The sequence below is a fragment of the Capronia epimyces genome (genome assembly GCF_000585565.1).
Source record: "Capronia epimyces CBS 606.96 chromosome Unknown aczIQ-supercont1.2, whole genome shotgun sequence".
Classification (NCBI taxonomy): domain Eukaryota; kingdom Fungi; phylum Ascomycota; class Eurotiomycetes; order Chaetothyriales; family Herpotrichiellaceae; genus Capronia; species Capronia epimyces.
In genome coordinates, this window is record NW_006912905.1 from 2,080,467 (window position 1) to 2,097,436 (window position 16,970).

A 16,970-nucleotide genomic window follows, 5' to 3' on the forward strand; every position below is an offset into this window, starting at 1 on the left:
TCGCCCTCGCCCACAGGGCATGGTGTTGTTTTACAAACGACCAACGCACTAGAGAAGCCTCCTTGCCGCTTTTGAGGCACTTCTGCAGTGAGCGACTTGTCCACTGCTCCGCACTACTCCGCCGTATGTTACTCGTACGTCTGTTGAGGTCGTACGTCATGATCAACGGCCCTCCTTGTAGGTTGAAGCCTGGTAGACTGGGCCGCCTATACCGAAGCCCCTCCATGTTCCAAGTTGAATGTCAAGAAACCAGGCCACCTCATCCTCGTTGCAGTAAAGACTTTCAGAACCAGGCGTTGGATCTCCGATCAATCTCTGATCTTCTGGCCCATCCCTGTCTGGTCTTTTCTTTGTGTCTGTCCTCGTCTCCTCTCCATAATATTCAATCTGCTCTTCTATCTCTTCCTCCCCGCTCCTGTCCCGATGCAACACACTTCCATCTCAACTACCAACTGACAATTAGACCATCAACCATATACCCACCTCGCCGTACACATACCTGAGCCAACATGGTACGCATCGAAATGGGCGGCCTGCCCCGTGTCAACATCGACACATCGCGGCCCGGTGACCTCAACATACGCGAACTGAAACAGGACATCAGGCGGCAGATGCGAGGCGGCGGCCGTGCCGTCCACTTGAGTTGGGACACTGCCAAGCCACGACTGGTGCTGACCAGCGACACGGACGACTTCGATCCGACCATCATCTCACACTTCGAGGAGGAAGGGTTCCAGCTAAGTTACCTCATCTACTCGGGCAACCGGGCCGAGTATATGTCCCATCTGCAGCACTTACAAGATCCACTCGAGTTGGGCGAGAGGTACGCAATTGTAGGTAAGTAAACACGGGAGAAATATCAGCTTCATTACAAGATACTGGCTACGGCCACTCGTCAAAGAGCCACAGTGCCTGTGGTACATTTTGGCCCTGCGATATCCAGGTATCCTACAGTTGCAGCCCAGAGTGCCAGTGCAGCACCAAGGAAGTCACAAGCCACCCTTGATCACCAACATACGAGAATTTTGAATTACCTTATCTAACTTCGAATCAAATTTCCTAGCGTACGGCGACGCGGCCGCCCTCGTCCTTGAAGCCTGCATGAAACCCATGCCGAAACTAGTCGCCGCTGTTGCTTATTATCCGCCATACATGCCGCGCACGACAACAAATTTCCCGCCGACGCTCAACGTACTCATTCATCTCGCGGGGGATCAAAAATTTGGCACCCGGTACCCATCCTACCGATATCCCGGCACCACCTCTGGCTTTGCGGAGCATGACCTCGAAGAATACGATAAGATCGGTGCGTCGCTGGCGTGGTCACGCACATTGTCGGCCCTCAGAACGGCCTTTGATTTCGAGCCATTCGACATCGAGGCAGCCTGGGAGACCCACCTGCGACTCAAGTTCGGAGATCAGGATGCTGAAAAGACGATGGGAACTGTGGCAAGGCATCCGTACGTCAACCATGGCCCAACCATGACCGGAGGGATCGGACGTCAGGAACTGCGCCGGTTCTACCATGACTTCTTCATCCCAGGCCACCCGAAGGACTTGACGATCAGATTACTCAGTCGCACCATCGGCTCGGATCGCATCGTGGACGAAATGTATGTCAAATTCACGCACACGACAGAAATCCCGTGGTTGCTGCCAGGTGTGCCCCCAACGGAGAAGAAGGTCGAGGTGGTCATTGTCAGCGTGGTGGCCTTCCGTGGCGGCAAACTGTACCACGAACATGTTCACTGGGACCAAGCCTCGGTCTTGGTGCAGATCGGATTGCTCGATCCCAAATATATCCCCAAGACGTTCAAAACAGCCGAGGAAGGCAGAGAAGAAGAGGTCGAGAGGCTTCCTGTCCTCGGAAGAGAAGAAGCCAGGAAGTTGCTGGACGAGGATGGTGTCCCCAGTAACGAACTGATTCCTGACTGGTGAAATGTGAAGGACGTTCCTGCCTCTGTAGGAAGAAGGAGAATTGGTAAAGGCTACTAGGTAATTGGCAACCCGGAGCAAATTGCTGTTGTGTACTTAGCGTAGTCATCATTGTAGTATCTATCCAACGAAACTGTCAGGACAAGATCCCCTGCCCTCCCGCCCTCCACTGCTCTTGGTGGCTTAGGCAGGCTTCCCGAATACATGTTCGAGGGAAAACGGGCAGTCACAGCTTGCCATGAACGTGCTGTCTATAATACAGCTTCACGCCCATCTCGGTCTGCTCATCCGTCAACTGGGCATAAATGTCCCTAAACCTGGCGAGATCGGAGCGGGCATAGTCGTCGATGTCGACCCACACCCTCCTCCTCTTGATGCCACCGGGGCTTGGGCTTGGGCTTGGACTTATTCGGCTTGCCGGCCATTCCAGCTCGGGCGTCAAGACCTGCGACTTCATGTATTCGCGGCCCAGGCGCTGGCTCTCGAGGGGGTCGAGGAGGCGCTCGAGCGACGGGATCTGCTCGCCCGACTCGACCCTCATGTGCTCGAGCAGGTCGGCGAAGAGCCTGTCGAGCACGACGTCGAAGTCGGCCGACTCGAACGGCACGTCGGCCAAGGCCAGCAGCTGGGATTTCGCGCGTTCGTGTTCCGTCCGGTCGTGCTCGGCCATCTGCTGGCCCTCGGCGCCCAGGTGCTCGACGAACGCCGGCCGCATCACCAGGTCCTCGGACACGTCGTGCCGCACCAGACGCCAGGTGACTTCGCGAAGCAGCCGCGCTCGGTCGGAAGCCGTCCGCGCCCTCTTCAGCCGCCCCGCGTATCGGTTGATGGCGTTGTGGTCGTCGTTGATCACCCGGGAGAAGGTGATGGGCGCCTCAACGGCCCCAACCGCACCTGGAGCCGTCATGGTGCCGGTGGCGATGGCGGTGTCGGTCTCGGTCTCGGTCTCAGTATCGATTTCGATTTCGGTTTCGGCCGTGATGGTCTCTGCCTGATCCTTCTCCTTCCCCGGCTCCTGCTCCTGCTCCTTCGACTTCGACTTCGACGGAGACAAATAGGACCGTGACCCCGGCACGGGCGGCCGGGCGCCTTTACAAGTCCCAATGATGGCTCAGGCTCGTGCGGTATGAGGATTCAACCTCGACCCGCACAGTAGTGTGTGATCACGATCGACTCAATTAGAGGGGGACAACCGGTCAAGGAGAGTCCAGACGAATGGGGTAGTAGAAGGATTCTAGATAACATAAAAAATGACATGGTGGCAAAGGGCACGGCATAAACGAGCGGGCACCCCGTGAGCACCAAACACTACTGACGACAATCCTGTAGAGGGGGGTAGGTCACAAGCAAGAAAACCAATCGCCAAAGACGGAACAGGGCGCAGCTCGCTGAAGCTTCATCAGTCAGCCTGGCGAAGTGCAACCCTGGAATCGGCAGGATCAAATACGACCACGCAATGGCGAATCAAAGGAATCAAGGGAATCAAGGGGTGAAGAGGAGCAAAAGTACATTCGACCCCGGCGACGCTATTAGTCACCTCAGTTTCTGACTCTCTGCCGCTCCAAGGTATGTGACACCTTGTCTAGCAGTCGAGTTGAGCAACAGATCTATAAATTATCGATGATCACTTGTGCCCGCTTCGCCCCTCTCACTCTCGTGTAACATATTCGAGTCTTTTCAAAGGACCAGATGAAACCGCTTTCCTGGCCCATCGTAGAGCCACGAGCCGGTCAATGCTAATAAATGCACTTTCGGCTTTGGCTCTCCATGCCGAGTGGCCGAGGTGATGAATGGATCGATCGACTCGGTCTCTGTAGCCCCATACCAATCCATAGATGTCGACCAAATCTGCGTAATCATCGCTTGGCGAGGACCGTCCATTGATGCTCGCCTCATGAAAAATCCCTTCCTGCCATGGCTCTCGGTAACACGTAGCCTGGACCATCATTATAAAACCCTAGACATCCCGCTCAAACGCAGCAGAGGAAAATGGCGTCGTGACAATGCAAATCATACTCGGCCATTCGATGCCGAAAAGTTTGCCCAGGTTTATCTTGTCGACAAATGTTCTCCCGCATCATAAACCTCTCGACTATCCCAGATTCGTCGGATCAAGGCTTCCTCAGGTGGGAGTCCTTCCTGATCGTCGATTTGGTTCTCGTCTGGGCTTCCTTGGGAAGGTGTAACTTCAATGTCATCATGACTGCTCTGTCGCTGGAAATGAACTCTCCCCCCTCGAGTCTTGGTTCTAGGATGCGACGCCAACGGCGACGAGTTCCCGTCCTCCAAACTGCGACTTACGCCAGTCTTTGCATGGCCATTGACGTTGGCCATGCTAGGCCCACGGCGACTTTGTGGCCTGCTTTTAGACGTCGTACCAGGAGCCGCCACGCCGACTTCTGCCGGCACAATGTTGGTCTCCTTGAGCCTACTCATACTGTCAATGATGGGACTTCGGAATCTTCGCACAACCATTAAGTGCTTGACCGCGCTTCCATAGTCTTGCTTCACGGCCTTGAGTTCGCCTGCCAGCGATCGATTCCGATTTCTAGAGCCTTGGCGGCTTTGTAGAGACGTGGATGAACCCATAGGGAGGCCCAGGCCAGTAGCCGGCGGAGTCGTGGGCGTGGCGGCAACAGCGCGCAGCATCTCCCTTCGTTGGAGCTCGAGTCTTTGTTGGGTGCGAGAGGGATTTTGTGGTAGTCGTGCCTTGTGGATCGTCTTTGAACTCTCAGGCGATTCCGACGGTTGTGGCTTGTAGTTGGAGAGGAAGTTCGATGGCGAATCTTCGTCAGAGCCGTCTGCCATGTTTTGAAGCGGCGTGTTGGGCGTTTCGGCCGGCAGAAAGTGCGAAACGCCGCCATCGACAGACAAGGCGGCTGGACCAGAAGCAGGACCTGAGCTCGCCGGTGTGACATTCACGGATGAGGCATCGGCATGGGAGATGTGTGTGAAGGATTTGGACGATTCACTTCGCATCATTTGACTAGGTCCAACATGAGCAGATACTGTTGACATAGCGGGAGGTGCACGCGATGCACGAGGGTTTTGGTGGAGAAGAGCAGGATCCGATGGAAGTTGGGATGGTGATATACCCGATTCTCTCCTAAGATCCGGGGCCGATCGGTTGCCTTTCTTAAGGGAGGGCATGGGCGGAGAGGACGTTTTATCGGCGCGAACACCATAGGATTCAAGAGCCTTTTGAGGGATCTGCTCGCCATTCGGTGTCGAGGCCCTTTTTGGAGTGGAAGTCTTCGAATTGCTCCGCGTGAGTTCCGGAGATTGCGTGGTCGAGTCTTCCCATTCCTCCTCCTCCTGTTCTTCATCATCTGATGATCGGTCTCCTAGTTGGAATACTCCATCTCGCTTGTCCCTGCTCTTTGGCCTGGGTGCCGGGGCAAGCCCAACTTTCTTCAACGCTGGATGTGAAACATTTCGCGCCAGAGCGTTTGCCGATTGGTTTTTGCGCAGATTCCCATAAGACGTGTTCTTCGGTAGCGTCACATGAGAGCTGTTACGTTTGACAATGGATGCTCGGGGACTATGCGGCGGTGTAGTCCCCCCTGACCTTTTTCTCTGGTGCTGATGATGATCTGTGGTAATGTTGGCGGTCGAGTGAACCTTTCCCAGCTTCCCGAGGCCCTTGCCATGCGAGATGTTTCGAGAGTGCCGAGTGACGACGTGAGGACGGTGGACCTTATGAGCAGCCGTCGCCTGTCTGCCTGATGACGAAAGAGAATGTGTCGAGGAAGTCCGTTCATTAAGCGACGGCCGTTTGATGGGGGAGGGGGATGCGGAAGGCATTCTGCTGAGGGCGGAAAGTGAGCGGAAAGTGAAATGAACGCAGAACTATTGATCAAAAAGGTCAGACATTGTCCATGGATTGAAGATGTGAGTAGTCACTTCAATTGAAGGATCACTGGCAGTGGCAGTGGCAGTGGCGGTCACAGTCGCAGTCGCAGTCGCAGTCGCAGTCCAGTTGCGCCAGAAGACGAATGGCGGGCTGCAGGATTGGGGAGCTCGACACGTGACGCCACATCAACACTATCTCTCCATGCTCGATTACTAGATGAGATTCGTCTTCTACCGTGACTAGAACCTTGGTGCTCTCCCTGTACGGTATCCTGTGCGGTATCCTGTGCAGCGAGTAGCCCTTTGTAGCATCCAGAGCACAGCAGACTGGTTTCTGATTGCATGCGCCTAGTCTCATAGGTTATGGTCAAATGAAAATAGAAGAAATCGTATTGTCAAGAGTAATGTTCGGATCCTTTAAGCTGACGTCCGTATGCCTTACATTCTCCTTTATCTGCCAACATGAAGTCTTCAGAGGCCCCTCCGGCACTTGAAGACAGCCTCGGTTTGAAGGGCAGAAGGAGTAGCCCCCATGACACACATTAAGTCCACGATTCGGTATCGCAAGCATGCTTACCTTGACATCACAGTGCACACCATTGCCGTCTGGTAACGAGGGAAATCCATCGGTGCCGGCGAAACTGAGCACTAATTATATGGAATGGAATGGAATCGGTCGCGACGGCTGATAGCCATGCCCATTCACTTCGCAGATTGAACCGCCAGCGGTCGAAGGCTGCGCCAGGTCGGTGGCCATGGTGACTAAGAAATGATGGTACCGTTATACAGTACAGGATTGCTGGCTTAAAGTCGCCGAGGCATGTTGAATTAACGAGCAACAGCAGCCCACTCATCGCACCCATGGTGATAACAATGCCGGTACGGTTTCACCAAGTTTGGGTCCGGATGTGGTGCGACTGGCCTTATCGGTCCAATACCATGTGCACTGTGCTGTTCTTAGCACACTCGAGAGAATGAGCGCTTCAGCCTGCGGCCTTAATGTTGGGTTGTTTGGGTATTTTGGGGATCAGCGTTGCAGTCAGAAGTCAGGAGGAACGAAGAGAGAGAGGGAGCGGCTGCGGCCAGTCACGTTACTTTTAGCTTCCGATGCATGCAGCATGCAGCACACATGCACTCATGCTGGCAGCCAAATCGCCTCCAGGCTCCTGCAAGTTCTTGCCCGATCGACCCTGCATGTGTGCATGCGGCGGCTTGTCTCAAGGGGAAGCTGCAACTCCTCCTCGCCTCCATCCTGGATACTACAGTACGGATACGCTGCACACATATGAACTGGCGGGCTACTTATGTACCTTCCCTAGGCCCGGTATAGCAGGCTGGCGGAGGAACGCTTCCGGTCACAGCGTCACTGATTGGTATCTGATTGCACCATCCGCCGCCGCGCCGACTCATCACTATCAATGCGCCCACTTTTGCCGGGGCACGATGGTTGCTAGCCTCGTCCAAACCGGAGCACGACTCGCGTTTGTCGGCGCAGGCCAAGTGGCAATCTGCCTCTCTTCGCACGCGCACTCGCACTGACAGGTCCCTAGGGTCTCACAGGCGGCCAGCCTGACGCTCTTATCAGGCGGTCTGCTGCCGAGCCTGCTCGCTTTTGCTGCCAGCCTGAGTGTGCAGGGTCCTGCCGGCCTCCTCCTGCATAACCTTATCTCACCTCTTTTCGACCATCCTCAAGCTACCAAGCCAACCCGTGTCCTGTCGAACCCACCCTTTCCGCACTCCGTTTTGGCTCCGTACCCGTCGTCCATCTTGGCTGATATGCGCCGGATTGGCGGTATGCTGTTGAAGTCTCCAGTCTTCTGAATTCTAGCCCGAACCGAGTCCTCCCCCCCTGTCAAGAATTTCTCATCCGTACTTCGAACACCGACACCATGATCGGGGGATATCCATGACATACTGTACACATTTCCCTCTACTCCATACTCTTCTTCGACTCTACTCCCTCGAGCTTTAAACTCCATCCGCCTACAAGCTGTACACACGGTCTTTTGGTGCTTGGGACGTTCCCCTACGTATTGGAAAAAGTCTATGGCGTCATGTCGTTGACATTCGGGACTCACACATGGTGGCCACTGTACTCCTTACGGATCGATCGGTGAACTACAATTCAACTTCACAGGAGTAGATGTTTGTCTCTTGACACCCTACCGACGACAATCTGCTTCTAGCCACCGTCATCCACGGTCCGGCCAAATCGTCTACAAAATCTGGCCTAACTTAGGCACTCCTTCCACAGCCAGCACTCGCTCAGGCAGTGTCTGTCCCCATCATCTGCGCAAAATGGCTTTCGCACGCCAGCTTTCTTTTCCGACACCGCTCACGCCCTCAATGCCAGTGCCAGGTCCAATCCCGGAGCAGATTGAGGCATTGCCGATAACTCCACCCGACATTTCGGATTGTTTTGGTGAGAAGTACTTCAAACCCGACAGCCGAGCTATCAAGAAAGCACTGCATGTGCTTGCCACTGAAAGATCGGCATTGTCCCATCTTGAAGACCTCTACACCACCTCACCGGACATCCAAGACTCCCTCCTGAGGGCCATCAGTCATATCATTCATTCCGAATCTCGACACGGCAAGACGGTTTTCACGGGAGTGGGCAAGTCGGGCCACATTGCGAAGAAACTCGTGGCGACATTCGTGTCTTTGGGCATTCACGCACAATTTTTACATCCTATTGAGGCTCTACATGGCGACCTCGGGGTTATTCGACCGAATGACACTATAGTCATGATCACCTTTTCTGGAAGGACTCCTGAACTCTTGTCCCTTCTTCCCTACATCAGTCCTGCCATACCATTGGTCGCGATGACGGCACATCTCAATCCCAACACATGTCCTCTTCTGTCGCACCCGTGCAGGTCCGGTTCCAGCGACGTTCTTTTGCCGACTACTATCCCTGAATCCGAGACCGCGTCGTTTGGAGTGTCCGCACCCACGACGTCCACAACAATCACTCTCGCATTGGGCGACAGCTTAGCGTTAGCCATCGCCGACGAGCTACATGCGGCGTCGGGGCTTCAAACGCCCGCCATCTTCGCAGCAAATCATCCAGGGGGAGCTATCGGAGCGGCCTCGAAGCCTTCACCTCAGGAGATCCCACGGATGTCGAATCTTGCAACAAACGTGTCCGAGGTGCCGGTTGTAGCGGGACGACCAGGCCACATTCTCATGGGCCTGGATCTCCTCGTGGCCGCTGTGCGGTCACCCCGGGGTTATGTGCGAACGTCTGCAAATCATATTGTTGGACCTCGACGGATTCAAAATCTGCGGGATCCCGACCTGCCAATTTCGGAGCTGCGGGACGAACTTGGCAAAATCGAAATCGAGAAAACCGATTGGATTTCCGTGCTTAGCACCACCACCGTTGACGAGTGTAAACGATGGATTCATCAGATGCGAGAAGAAGGCACCGGGCGAGGCAAGGAATTCCTTCGACGAGGAACCCTGCTCGGCGTTGTTGAGCGTGATGAGGTCACAGGCATCGTCGAGATTGAGGATGTGATGGGCGAGGACTTCTTTTGATTTGGGGCGTTTGAGACTTCTGCTTGCATTGAACAAACGAAGAAGTTCATTCAGCGCGAGAAGGTGCCTGATCGTGGTTACTCAGGACATGGGTCATGCACCCGGCCCCTACGCCTTATGATTGTCATGCATACCAATCATCTTGATCTGCATCTTCTTCTTCTTCCTCTTCCTCTTCCTCTTCCTCTTCCTCCTCCTGCTCTTCCTGCACCTCCTTGTCATTCTCAGGCTTCTTCGCAACCTGGTTAGCGGTCCCGTTTCCGATATCGTCAGTGGCTGTTACAGGGTCACCTTGGCCAGGGTCCTTCCCTGCGATCACAGCATTTTTCAGGGCATCCCTCTTTTCTCGGAGTCTGCGTACACGTTCTTCCATTTCATCCATGACCTCGAATTCGTCTTCCAGTCTCCTTTCCTGTTCTTCTTTCTCTGCCTCTGCTTCTAGTTCCAACGTCCTTCGTCCGTCTTCAGCCGCCTGCGCCTGCGTTTGCGCTGCAGTCACTGGTGCTGCACTTATCGTATGAGAAGAATAATCTGGGTGCGCTGCTGCTAGCGGAGCAACCTCCGCCTCAAAGGCAGCCCACTCAGCCTCATCCACGGCCGGACCTTGAGTGCTGGGTTGAGCATCTGATTGCAGTTTGTCCTGATCCGTCGTGGGGCCAGCCGTTGGGATGGGCACATCTTTGCCCAGCTCATCTAGGCCAGCGGAATCTGCCTCCTGATGTCCAGTTCCTGCCTGGTTTTGTTCCTGCGTGATTTGTGATGTGGTACTGGCCGGCTGTGACTTAGTCTTCTTTCTTGCATCTGGGATAAATTCATCATGCTCCTCCTGCGGCTCCTCAACGTCTTCAATCTTCCTCTTCACCCCTTTATTCGTATTTTCTTGACTTGATTGGGCATTTTTTCGGTGGTTGGCACTTCTGAGATGACCTTCCCAGAGTGTTTCGGATTTGACGTTCAGATTGCACAGAGTACATATTAGGCCGGATTTCGTGTAGGATAGGTGAGGATGAGTGATACGTCGTGACTGTCGCTCTGCGGCGAGAAGAGCACGAACATCAGCCATGGCCTTGCCTGACTGCGTTGGATTTGAAAAGGGGAGCAAAAACGCCGGCAAATATCATCCACGCGCAGGACAGTGAAAACCAACAGCAGCCTTGGACCGGAGAATCACGTGGCTCCAACAAATGCATGCGATGATGATGATGATGCGGCGGCGCGGTGCTGCGATGGTGGTGGCGTCTCTCCTAGCAGGCTGCACTCTGACTCGCCAGATGACCATCTCCGCTGTTTTCGGGCTTGGCGTCTCCCAGCTTCTCGCAACAAGGATCTCCTCCCGCATCAACTGCACTCTCAATTCCAATCCAATATTTATTCTTGCCCGTATCACACGCCTTACTCAGTTGACTTGGCTGTTACTATCTCGTCACAGAGGCTCCCGCAGGACGGACTGGCAGCGTTTAGGCCCATCGATCCTCAAGCTCCAAGAGTGCGCCACTCGGCGCAGTCACTGGTCTCGTGAACAAACACGCTTTCTTTCACCACTTGTTGTAGATCGCGACAATAAACGTGACTTGTGAGAAGCGCCTGCTTTCTACGTGTCTTGTAGTATTGCGCGCCCAATCTTCGATCTATTATGGCTGGTAAGCACTCAGCTTTGCGGGCGCCACGTACGGTTTGGAGGCACTTAGCTCATTCGGCGACAGATGAACCTCGCCGATCCGGTCGCGCGACCAAAGGACAACACACGAAAGAGCGCGATATCCTCGAAGATGCACCTGCGAAAAAGAAAGGCAGAGGAAGAGGCGCGAAAGCCAGAACCTCGGAGCAGGAGGAAGAAGGCGACGAAATCATTCGTTGTGTCTGTGGAACATACGAGGAAGAGGAAGATGTCCCTCGGGCCATGATATGCTGTGACAGCTGTTCAGCATGGCAACATAACGGTTGTATGGGTCTCCCCGAAGACTACGAGGTCGACACGTACTTTTGCGAACAGTGCAAGCCCCAAAATCACAAGCCTTTGCTGCAGGCTATTGCGAGAGGAGAGAGGCCGTGGGAAGAAGCAATCAGACAGAGAGAGATAGCTATAGCGGCAGAGAAAGGAAAGAAGAAGAGTGGAAGGAAGGGTCGAAAATCAGGAGGCCCTCGAAGCAGTGAAGTGACTTCTCGCGCGTCTTTGGAGGCGGAAGAGACGACACCACAGGCGCCTTCAACTGGGCAGAAGCGCAAACTCGAAGAATCTCCTGATGTGCCAGAACTCAAGGTATGTTTGTTGCCCGAGAGTAGCAGTGGGTTCAATCTGACTTCACGACAGAACAAAAAGGCTCGAGGGACACCTGCTTCGGAAACCAATGGCGCACAACCCTCGACTGCAGCCCGCAAGCCCAGTCAGTCCACCACTCCTTCGAGACAAGCATCGGGATCAGAGTCGATTCCTGCCGCTGTGTCGGACTTGAAAGAACTCACGAACACGTCGAGGAAGCAAGCTGCGTCAACCTTGATCAAGCTCATAGAACAACAAATCAAAGATGCCGTAAAACAAGGCGAATATAATGTCCCCACTGGCTCGAGTGCGAGCGACACCGCAAGTCGACTCGGTCTGGGTCTCGAAGATGCCTTATATCAAATCCAGGCTGGTGGCAACGGTGACCCGAATGAAGCCTACAAAGCCCAACTACGGTCGATAACCTTCAATGTGAAGAAGAATCATGCATTAGGAGTAAGGCTGTTTAAAGGAGAGCTTCCCCTACGCACGCTCGCGGCAATGGATCCAAAGGACATGGCCAGTGAGGAGCAGAAGAGAAAGGATGCGGCTGTCATGAAGGAGCTGGAGAAGCAACACACCATCATTGAAGATCAGGGACCCCGCATCAGACGGACACATAAGGGCGAAGAATATGTGGATGAGTCGAGACAGGTTGCCGCAGAGTCTGTAACCTCAAACGCACCCGCCAGGAAAGCAAGCGTTATAGAGGAGGAGGCAGAGCAGCCGACGAGTCCTGTTGTGAAGAGTCCCATTGCGGCGTCGGCCAATGCGGGCAAAGGAGTCACGCAGACGAACCCCAGAACCGGGGTCGACAGCTCGAGAAAAGCGTCTTCCACTAATTTCGACATTGACAAAGTGTGGTCGAACGTTCAAGGCTCCCCAGATGCTGAAGGGCAGCGCTTTGGTGAACTTTCCCAGCACTCACCAACCATGAATGTTCGAGAGCCCATGGGTCCTGGTGCTAAGGCTGATGCAGACATCGACGAATTGCTCAAGGATGAAGACGCCGAGTCTCCGCCGTACTCTCCCAAGGAATCCGGAGAGAGCGACGGTGTGGTCTGGAAAGGCGTCGTTAATGGTGGCAATTTGGGCCGGTTTCACGCGGCAGCGAAATATGCAGCTGGGGCGACTCCTGACTGTGAAACCTTGCGGATGACCTACAACCAACTCATACCGCCCGAGATCGCTATTGGCGGTCGGATCCAACCTGCCCGAGCAGACGAATACCTCTGTGGGCTAGAGTACAGCAACAGTTCGGATCTTGTTATTGTCTGGATGCCTGAGCCGCAGGACTCGCACGATGCAGAACAATTTGACAAACTCTGCCGGTATTTCAAGGCTAAAGATCGATTTGGAGTTGGAATTCAGCATCAGAACCCGGCCATCAAAGACATCTATCTCATCCCCCTAGATGTAGGGCAAGAACTCCCGACTTTCGTCAAAAAACTCGAAACGGAGTTCCCAGACCCTGCGCGCGAGCGGATGCTTCTGGTCCCGATCGTCATCAAAAACAGTGAACTGCCTCATAACATGACTGCAGCGATGGTGGACGGGGCGGTACAGAGCCCAACAGCTCGGGTCCCTATTGCACAGACACCAATCACTCCACACGAAGGCAGTTTCGAGCCACCACAATTCAGCGCGTACGAACAGTCCCCGGTGCCTGGTCAACATGGCAGCTCCAATGGCACTACTCAAATGGTGCCACCGCAGCCGTATCCACCCAATCTTACGACACAACCGCAAGCTCAGCAGTCCTTCTCGACATTAATTCCTGGCGGCCCACAATACCCTCCTCAACTGTCGGTGGCTATGGTCAACGCACAGAAACTGCTTGGACCTCTAGCGGCCAGCCCTGCCGTTGTTCAGCTGTGTTCTCAAGTGCCGGAGGCAGGCGAAAATGAGTTCAAAGTCATCAAGGAGTGCCTAGAGAAGAATCCCGAGGCGGGAAACAGCCTGGAAGTGTTGACGGGAATGCTCCAGCATTTCACTGCTCCTAAATCTAATCCTGGAACCGACGGCGGTGGAGGAAAATAGGGATGAAGATTGAAGTCAGCCCGCGATACGCAAAAGGTCTGTTACAACTCGTCGTGAGGTTGGATATTTGCTATTTTCAAGGGAGCGATGGTGCTTGTTGATGTACAGGGTATCTTCCAAGAGAAAGGTAAGAGCGAAGGGGCGAGAACAAAGCAAGGGCTGGAGGCACAGAATTCACGAATCTGATGTCAATAATGACATGAACTGGAGGACGACGGCGCATGAGTGTGGTCCGGCATGGCTGTCCATTCGCTTGTCTGTATTGTGAGAGTACGTAGTGAACTGTGTGACCACAGCGCTGGCTGGCTAGAATCTTCTTGTTGTGGCATCTGGCATCAGCATTAAGCCGGGCGCGGGATGGAGGAACAGGCAGCCTTGTCAAGCCCTCTTATCTCGTCAATGAGTCTGATTCCGGTGCTGTGGTTTCTCCTGCCAATTGAACCAATGCGACTCGGTCCTGGTAATTGCTATGCTCTGTCGACGAATCGTATCTGTCCGAAGTAGCATCACTGCGTCTCTAGAAACGTCCTAACCAGCTCATCTCGCCTCCTTTCGTCGAGTGTATAAAATCTCAGATCCCGCAATACATTGTCCGGCAAGTGTCGCAAGTCCATATCTCTCTGCAACGTTGCCTTGTCCGCCCCTTTTAGTAACGCAACCAGGTCCTTACGTCTCTCTGCCTCGCCTGTCTTCAGTTTCGCGACAAACTCGCGATACAGCTTCTCTCTGTCTTTCTCCTGCATGGCCACGTCGCGCAACTCCGGTTCTTTTTTGAATTTGCGCTTGAACTCCGGCCAGTAGAGCTTCGGCGTGGCATGGCGCTGCAGAAAATGCAGGTATTCGACTTTCGGGTCGCGAGTCTTTTTCTCGGACTCCTTGCGCGCCTGCAACTCCACGATACGGTCTTTCGACCATGCGACAAACGCTTCTTTGCGGCTCGTGGTGTTCGGTAGCGCTACCCAGCGAGTGTCCTCGACAATGGAAAGGTCCTCAATCAGCTTCTCGAACGTCGAGTAAGGTGAGATGCCGCAATCATCGAGCAGAGAGCGGAAAAGCGCAATGTTGTCACTCGCTGTGAGCGGGAGGCCGTCATCCTCGTCCTCTTCTTTGTCGTTTAAATCTTGCGCACCGTCACCGTAGTCTTCCTCCATCTGGGCCAGCTGCCAAGCTATATCGTCTTCGTCGAATTCGACGGGTCCGGCTGCTGGTGGAGCAGGCGTTCCCTCGTCCTGAGAGAGGCGAGGCCGCTTCGGCAGTCCGGGGCCCTCTTCATCCTCTGGCGCCTCGTCGTCGGTGACCTCCACCTCCTCATACGAGTCACTGTCATAGTCTTCTTGCCTACTGACGGGAGCAGGGGGCTCCCGTGCGGCAGGACTTGCGGGTGTTGCGGAAGCAGCTGCGCTGTCACGGCCTTGTGGCTGCACTTTAGCTTCGTCCTGTGGGATTTCACTTTCGCGAGGCTGGCTTTCGGCAAATTTCTTCGCCTCCCACTCCAGTCTGTCCATCTCGATCACCGCCATCATGACGTCCTGGGGAAATTTCCACAGACTTTGTTTCGTCTCGGTATTGTGCACAAACCTCCTTCCCAGCTTCGTCATGACGAGCACCCACGGCGTGCAATTGGGGATTGTTGCCTTCGACTTCGGACGGTCGCCCTGGTTTCCTCGGCGGCGAGAATGGTCCTGGTAGCTTTTCCCGCCAGTAAACCGACCTGGCTCTGGTGTTGCGCCGTTGTTCTGGTGGAATGATTCCATGGCCTGCATGGATGCGCGAAGCACATGATCGGGTTCCGTCGCGCCATAGTCAATCTGCAAAGGCTCATCGGAGGGAGCAGTGGGACGAGTGTAGGTGGATTGTTTCGTCTCAGCATTGTAGTAGTACGTGTGGCCGCTTGGGGCTTTGTGTTCGCTCCAACCTCGCGGAAGAGGCGATTCCACCGCGGACGGGATATTGCGGTGATGTGTAGATTTCAACATCGTCACCGAACTGAGCGATATGGACGGCCTCGCAGCCAGTTGCAGTGGTAACGAGACGAAGAATCAACTGCCACTGCAGGTCAAGTTTGGTGCCGGTGCCAACCTGAGAGAAATCCTTTGGCGGATGCTGATTGGCTGAATGCACCGGACGACGCGTGAAGGCCGTGCCTGGACTGAAGTGCAGTGCTTCCCTCCGCATCCAGTCTATTGTATCTTCGACCATAGTCTCCCTTTCCTCGCTACTTCTCATCTGCTCAATCTCCCCAATACAACAAATCTCTTGTGGGTCTCAGCAGCCATGTCTCGCAGATACGATTCAAGGGTAAGTTGGGCCCCAGCTGCTGCTAGATTTGATCAACTGCTGAACAGATGTCTATAGACAACCATCTTCTCTCCCGAAGGCCGGTTATATCAGGTCGAATACGCTCTAGAAGCCATTTCGCATGCCGGCACAGCTCTGGGTATCTTAGCACAGGATGGCATCGTTCTGGCAGCCGAGCGAAAAGTCACGAGCAAACTACTAGAGCAAGATACTTCGGCAGAGAAGCTCTACATTCTGAATGAGTGCGTTTTCCCTTCCCCCCGGAGTACGAAGCAAGTGGTGTTGTTACACATGGTACTGCAGGAGTTAACATATTCTCTGTCTAGCAACATGATCTGCGCCGTCGCAGGCATGACGGCCGACGCCAACATCCTGATTAATTACGCCCGACAGGCTGCTCAACGGTATCTGTTGACATACAATGAAGATATCCCCTGCGAACAATTGGTGCGGCGGCTCTGCGATCTGAAGCAAGGCTACACACAACATGGCGGTCTACGACCGTTTGGCGTCTCATTCATCTACGCCGGCTGGGACCCTCAGCGCCAGTTTCAATTATACCAAAGCAATCCTTCGGGGAACTATGGCGGGTGGAAGGCCACGAGTGTCGGGGCGAACAATGCCAGTGCGCAAAGCCTGCTCAAGCAGGACTATAAAGAAGATTGTGACTTGAAGGAAGCTTGTGGGATGGCGGTCAAGGTGTTGAGTAAGACAATGGACTCGACCAAGTTGAGCAGTGAGAAGAGTAAGTCGTGCAACAACTTGTATGGGGATAGCAGACGGACATGAGCTAACACATTGGTGCAAACAGTCGAATTCGCGACAGTGGGCAAAACGAAAGACGGCAAGATCTACCACCACCTGTGGTCCGGGGATGAAATCATGGCACTGCTAAAGGAGCACGGTCTGGCCAAGGAAGAGGAGCCTGAGACTGGTTAGAGCATGCCTGGTAACTACAACCAAGCCTTTGGACCAGGGAGGTGTTCGATGTCTCTTGGTAAGGACAAATCAGATGGGGTTTGAGAGAACGAGGGCACTGGGC

The 16,970-nt window shown here is 54.2% G+C and overlaps 8 protein-coding genes across 8 annotated transcripts; 4 read left to right on the forward strand and 4 right to left on the reverse strand.

The window, feature by feature from the left end:
* Positions 1-509: 509 nt before the first annotated feature.
* A1O3_02558 (uncharacterized protein) lies at positions 510-1,938 on the forward strand (the record flags this gene model as incomplete). The annotated part of the gene is made up of 2 exons (XM_007732698.1): positions 510-837; positions 1,064-1,938. 2 exons carry the CDS (start codon positions 510-512, stop codon positions 1,936-1,938), a joined length of 1,203 nt encoding a protein of 400 aa, XP_007730888.1.
* Positions 1,939-2,161: 223 nt separating this feature from the next.
* A1O3_02559 (uncharacterized protein) lies at positions 2,162-2,842 on the reverse strand (the record flags this gene model as incomplete). Its single annotated transcript, XM_007732699.1, has 1 exon — positions 2,162-2,842. One exon carries the CDS (start codon positions 2,840-2,842, stop codon positions 2,162-2,164), a length of 681 nt encoding a protein of 226 aa, XP_007730889.1.
* A 1,142-nt stretch (positions 2,843-3,984) lies between these two features.
* Positions 3,985-5,739, reverse strand: A1O3_02560 (uncharacterized protein; the record flags this gene model as incomplete). The annotated part of the gene is made up of 1 exon (XM_007732700.1): positions 3,985-5,739. One exon carries the CDS (start codon positions 5,737-5,739, stop codon positions 3,985-3,987), a length of 1,755 nt encoding a protein of 584 aa, XP_007730890.1.
* A 2,394-nt stretch (positions 5,740-8,133) lies between these two features.
* A1O3_02561 (uncharacterized protein) lies at positions 8,134-9,330 on the forward strand (the record flags this gene model as incomplete). The annotated part of the gene is made up of 1 exon (XM_007732701.1): positions 8,134-9,330. One exon carries the CDS (start codon positions 8,134-8,136, stop codon positions 9,328-9,330), a length of 1,197 nt encoding a protein of 398 aa, XP_007730891.1.
* A 124-nt stretch (positions 9,331-9,454) lies between these two features.
* On the reverse strand, positions 9,455-10,393 carry A1O3_02562 (uncharacterized protein; the record flags this gene model as incomplete). Its single annotated transcript, XM_007732702.1, has 1 exon — positions 9,455-10,393. One exon carries the CDS (start codon positions 10,391-10,393, stop codon positions 9,455-9,457), a length of 939 nt encoding a protein of 312 aa, XP_007730892.1.
* Positions 10,394-10,963: 570 nt separating this feature from the next.
* Positions 10,964-13,630, forward strand: A1O3_02563 (uncharacterized protein; the record flags this gene model as incomplete). Its single annotated transcript, XM_007732703.1, has 1 exon — positions 10,964-13,630. One exon carries the CDS (start codon positions 10,964-10,966, stop codon positions 13,628-13,630), a length of 2,667 nt encoding a protein of 888 aa, XP_007730893.1.
* A 506-nt stretch (positions 13,631-14,136) lies between these two features.
* A1O3_02564 (uncharacterized protein) lies at positions 14,137-15,606 on the reverse strand (the record flags this gene model as incomplete). Its single annotated transcript, XM_007732704.1, has 1 exon — positions 14,137-15,606. The coding sequence occupies one exon, from the start codon at positions 15,604-15,606 to the stop codon at positions 14,137-14,139; it is 1,470 nt and encodes a 489-aa protein (XP_007730894.1).
* Positions 15,607-15,904: 298 nt separating this feature from the next.
* Positions 15,905-16,867, forward strand: A1O3_02565 (proteasome subunit alpha type-4; the record flags this gene model as incomplete). Its single annotated transcript, XM_007732705.1, has 4 exons — positions 15,905-15,928; positions 15,986-16,170; positions 16,255-16,673; positions 16,740-16,867. 4 exons carry the CDS (start codon positions 15,905-15,907, stop codon positions 16,865-16,867), a joined length of 756 nt encoding a protein of 251 aa, XP_007730895.1.
* Between the last annotated feature and the right edge of the window lie 103 nt (positions 16,868-16,970).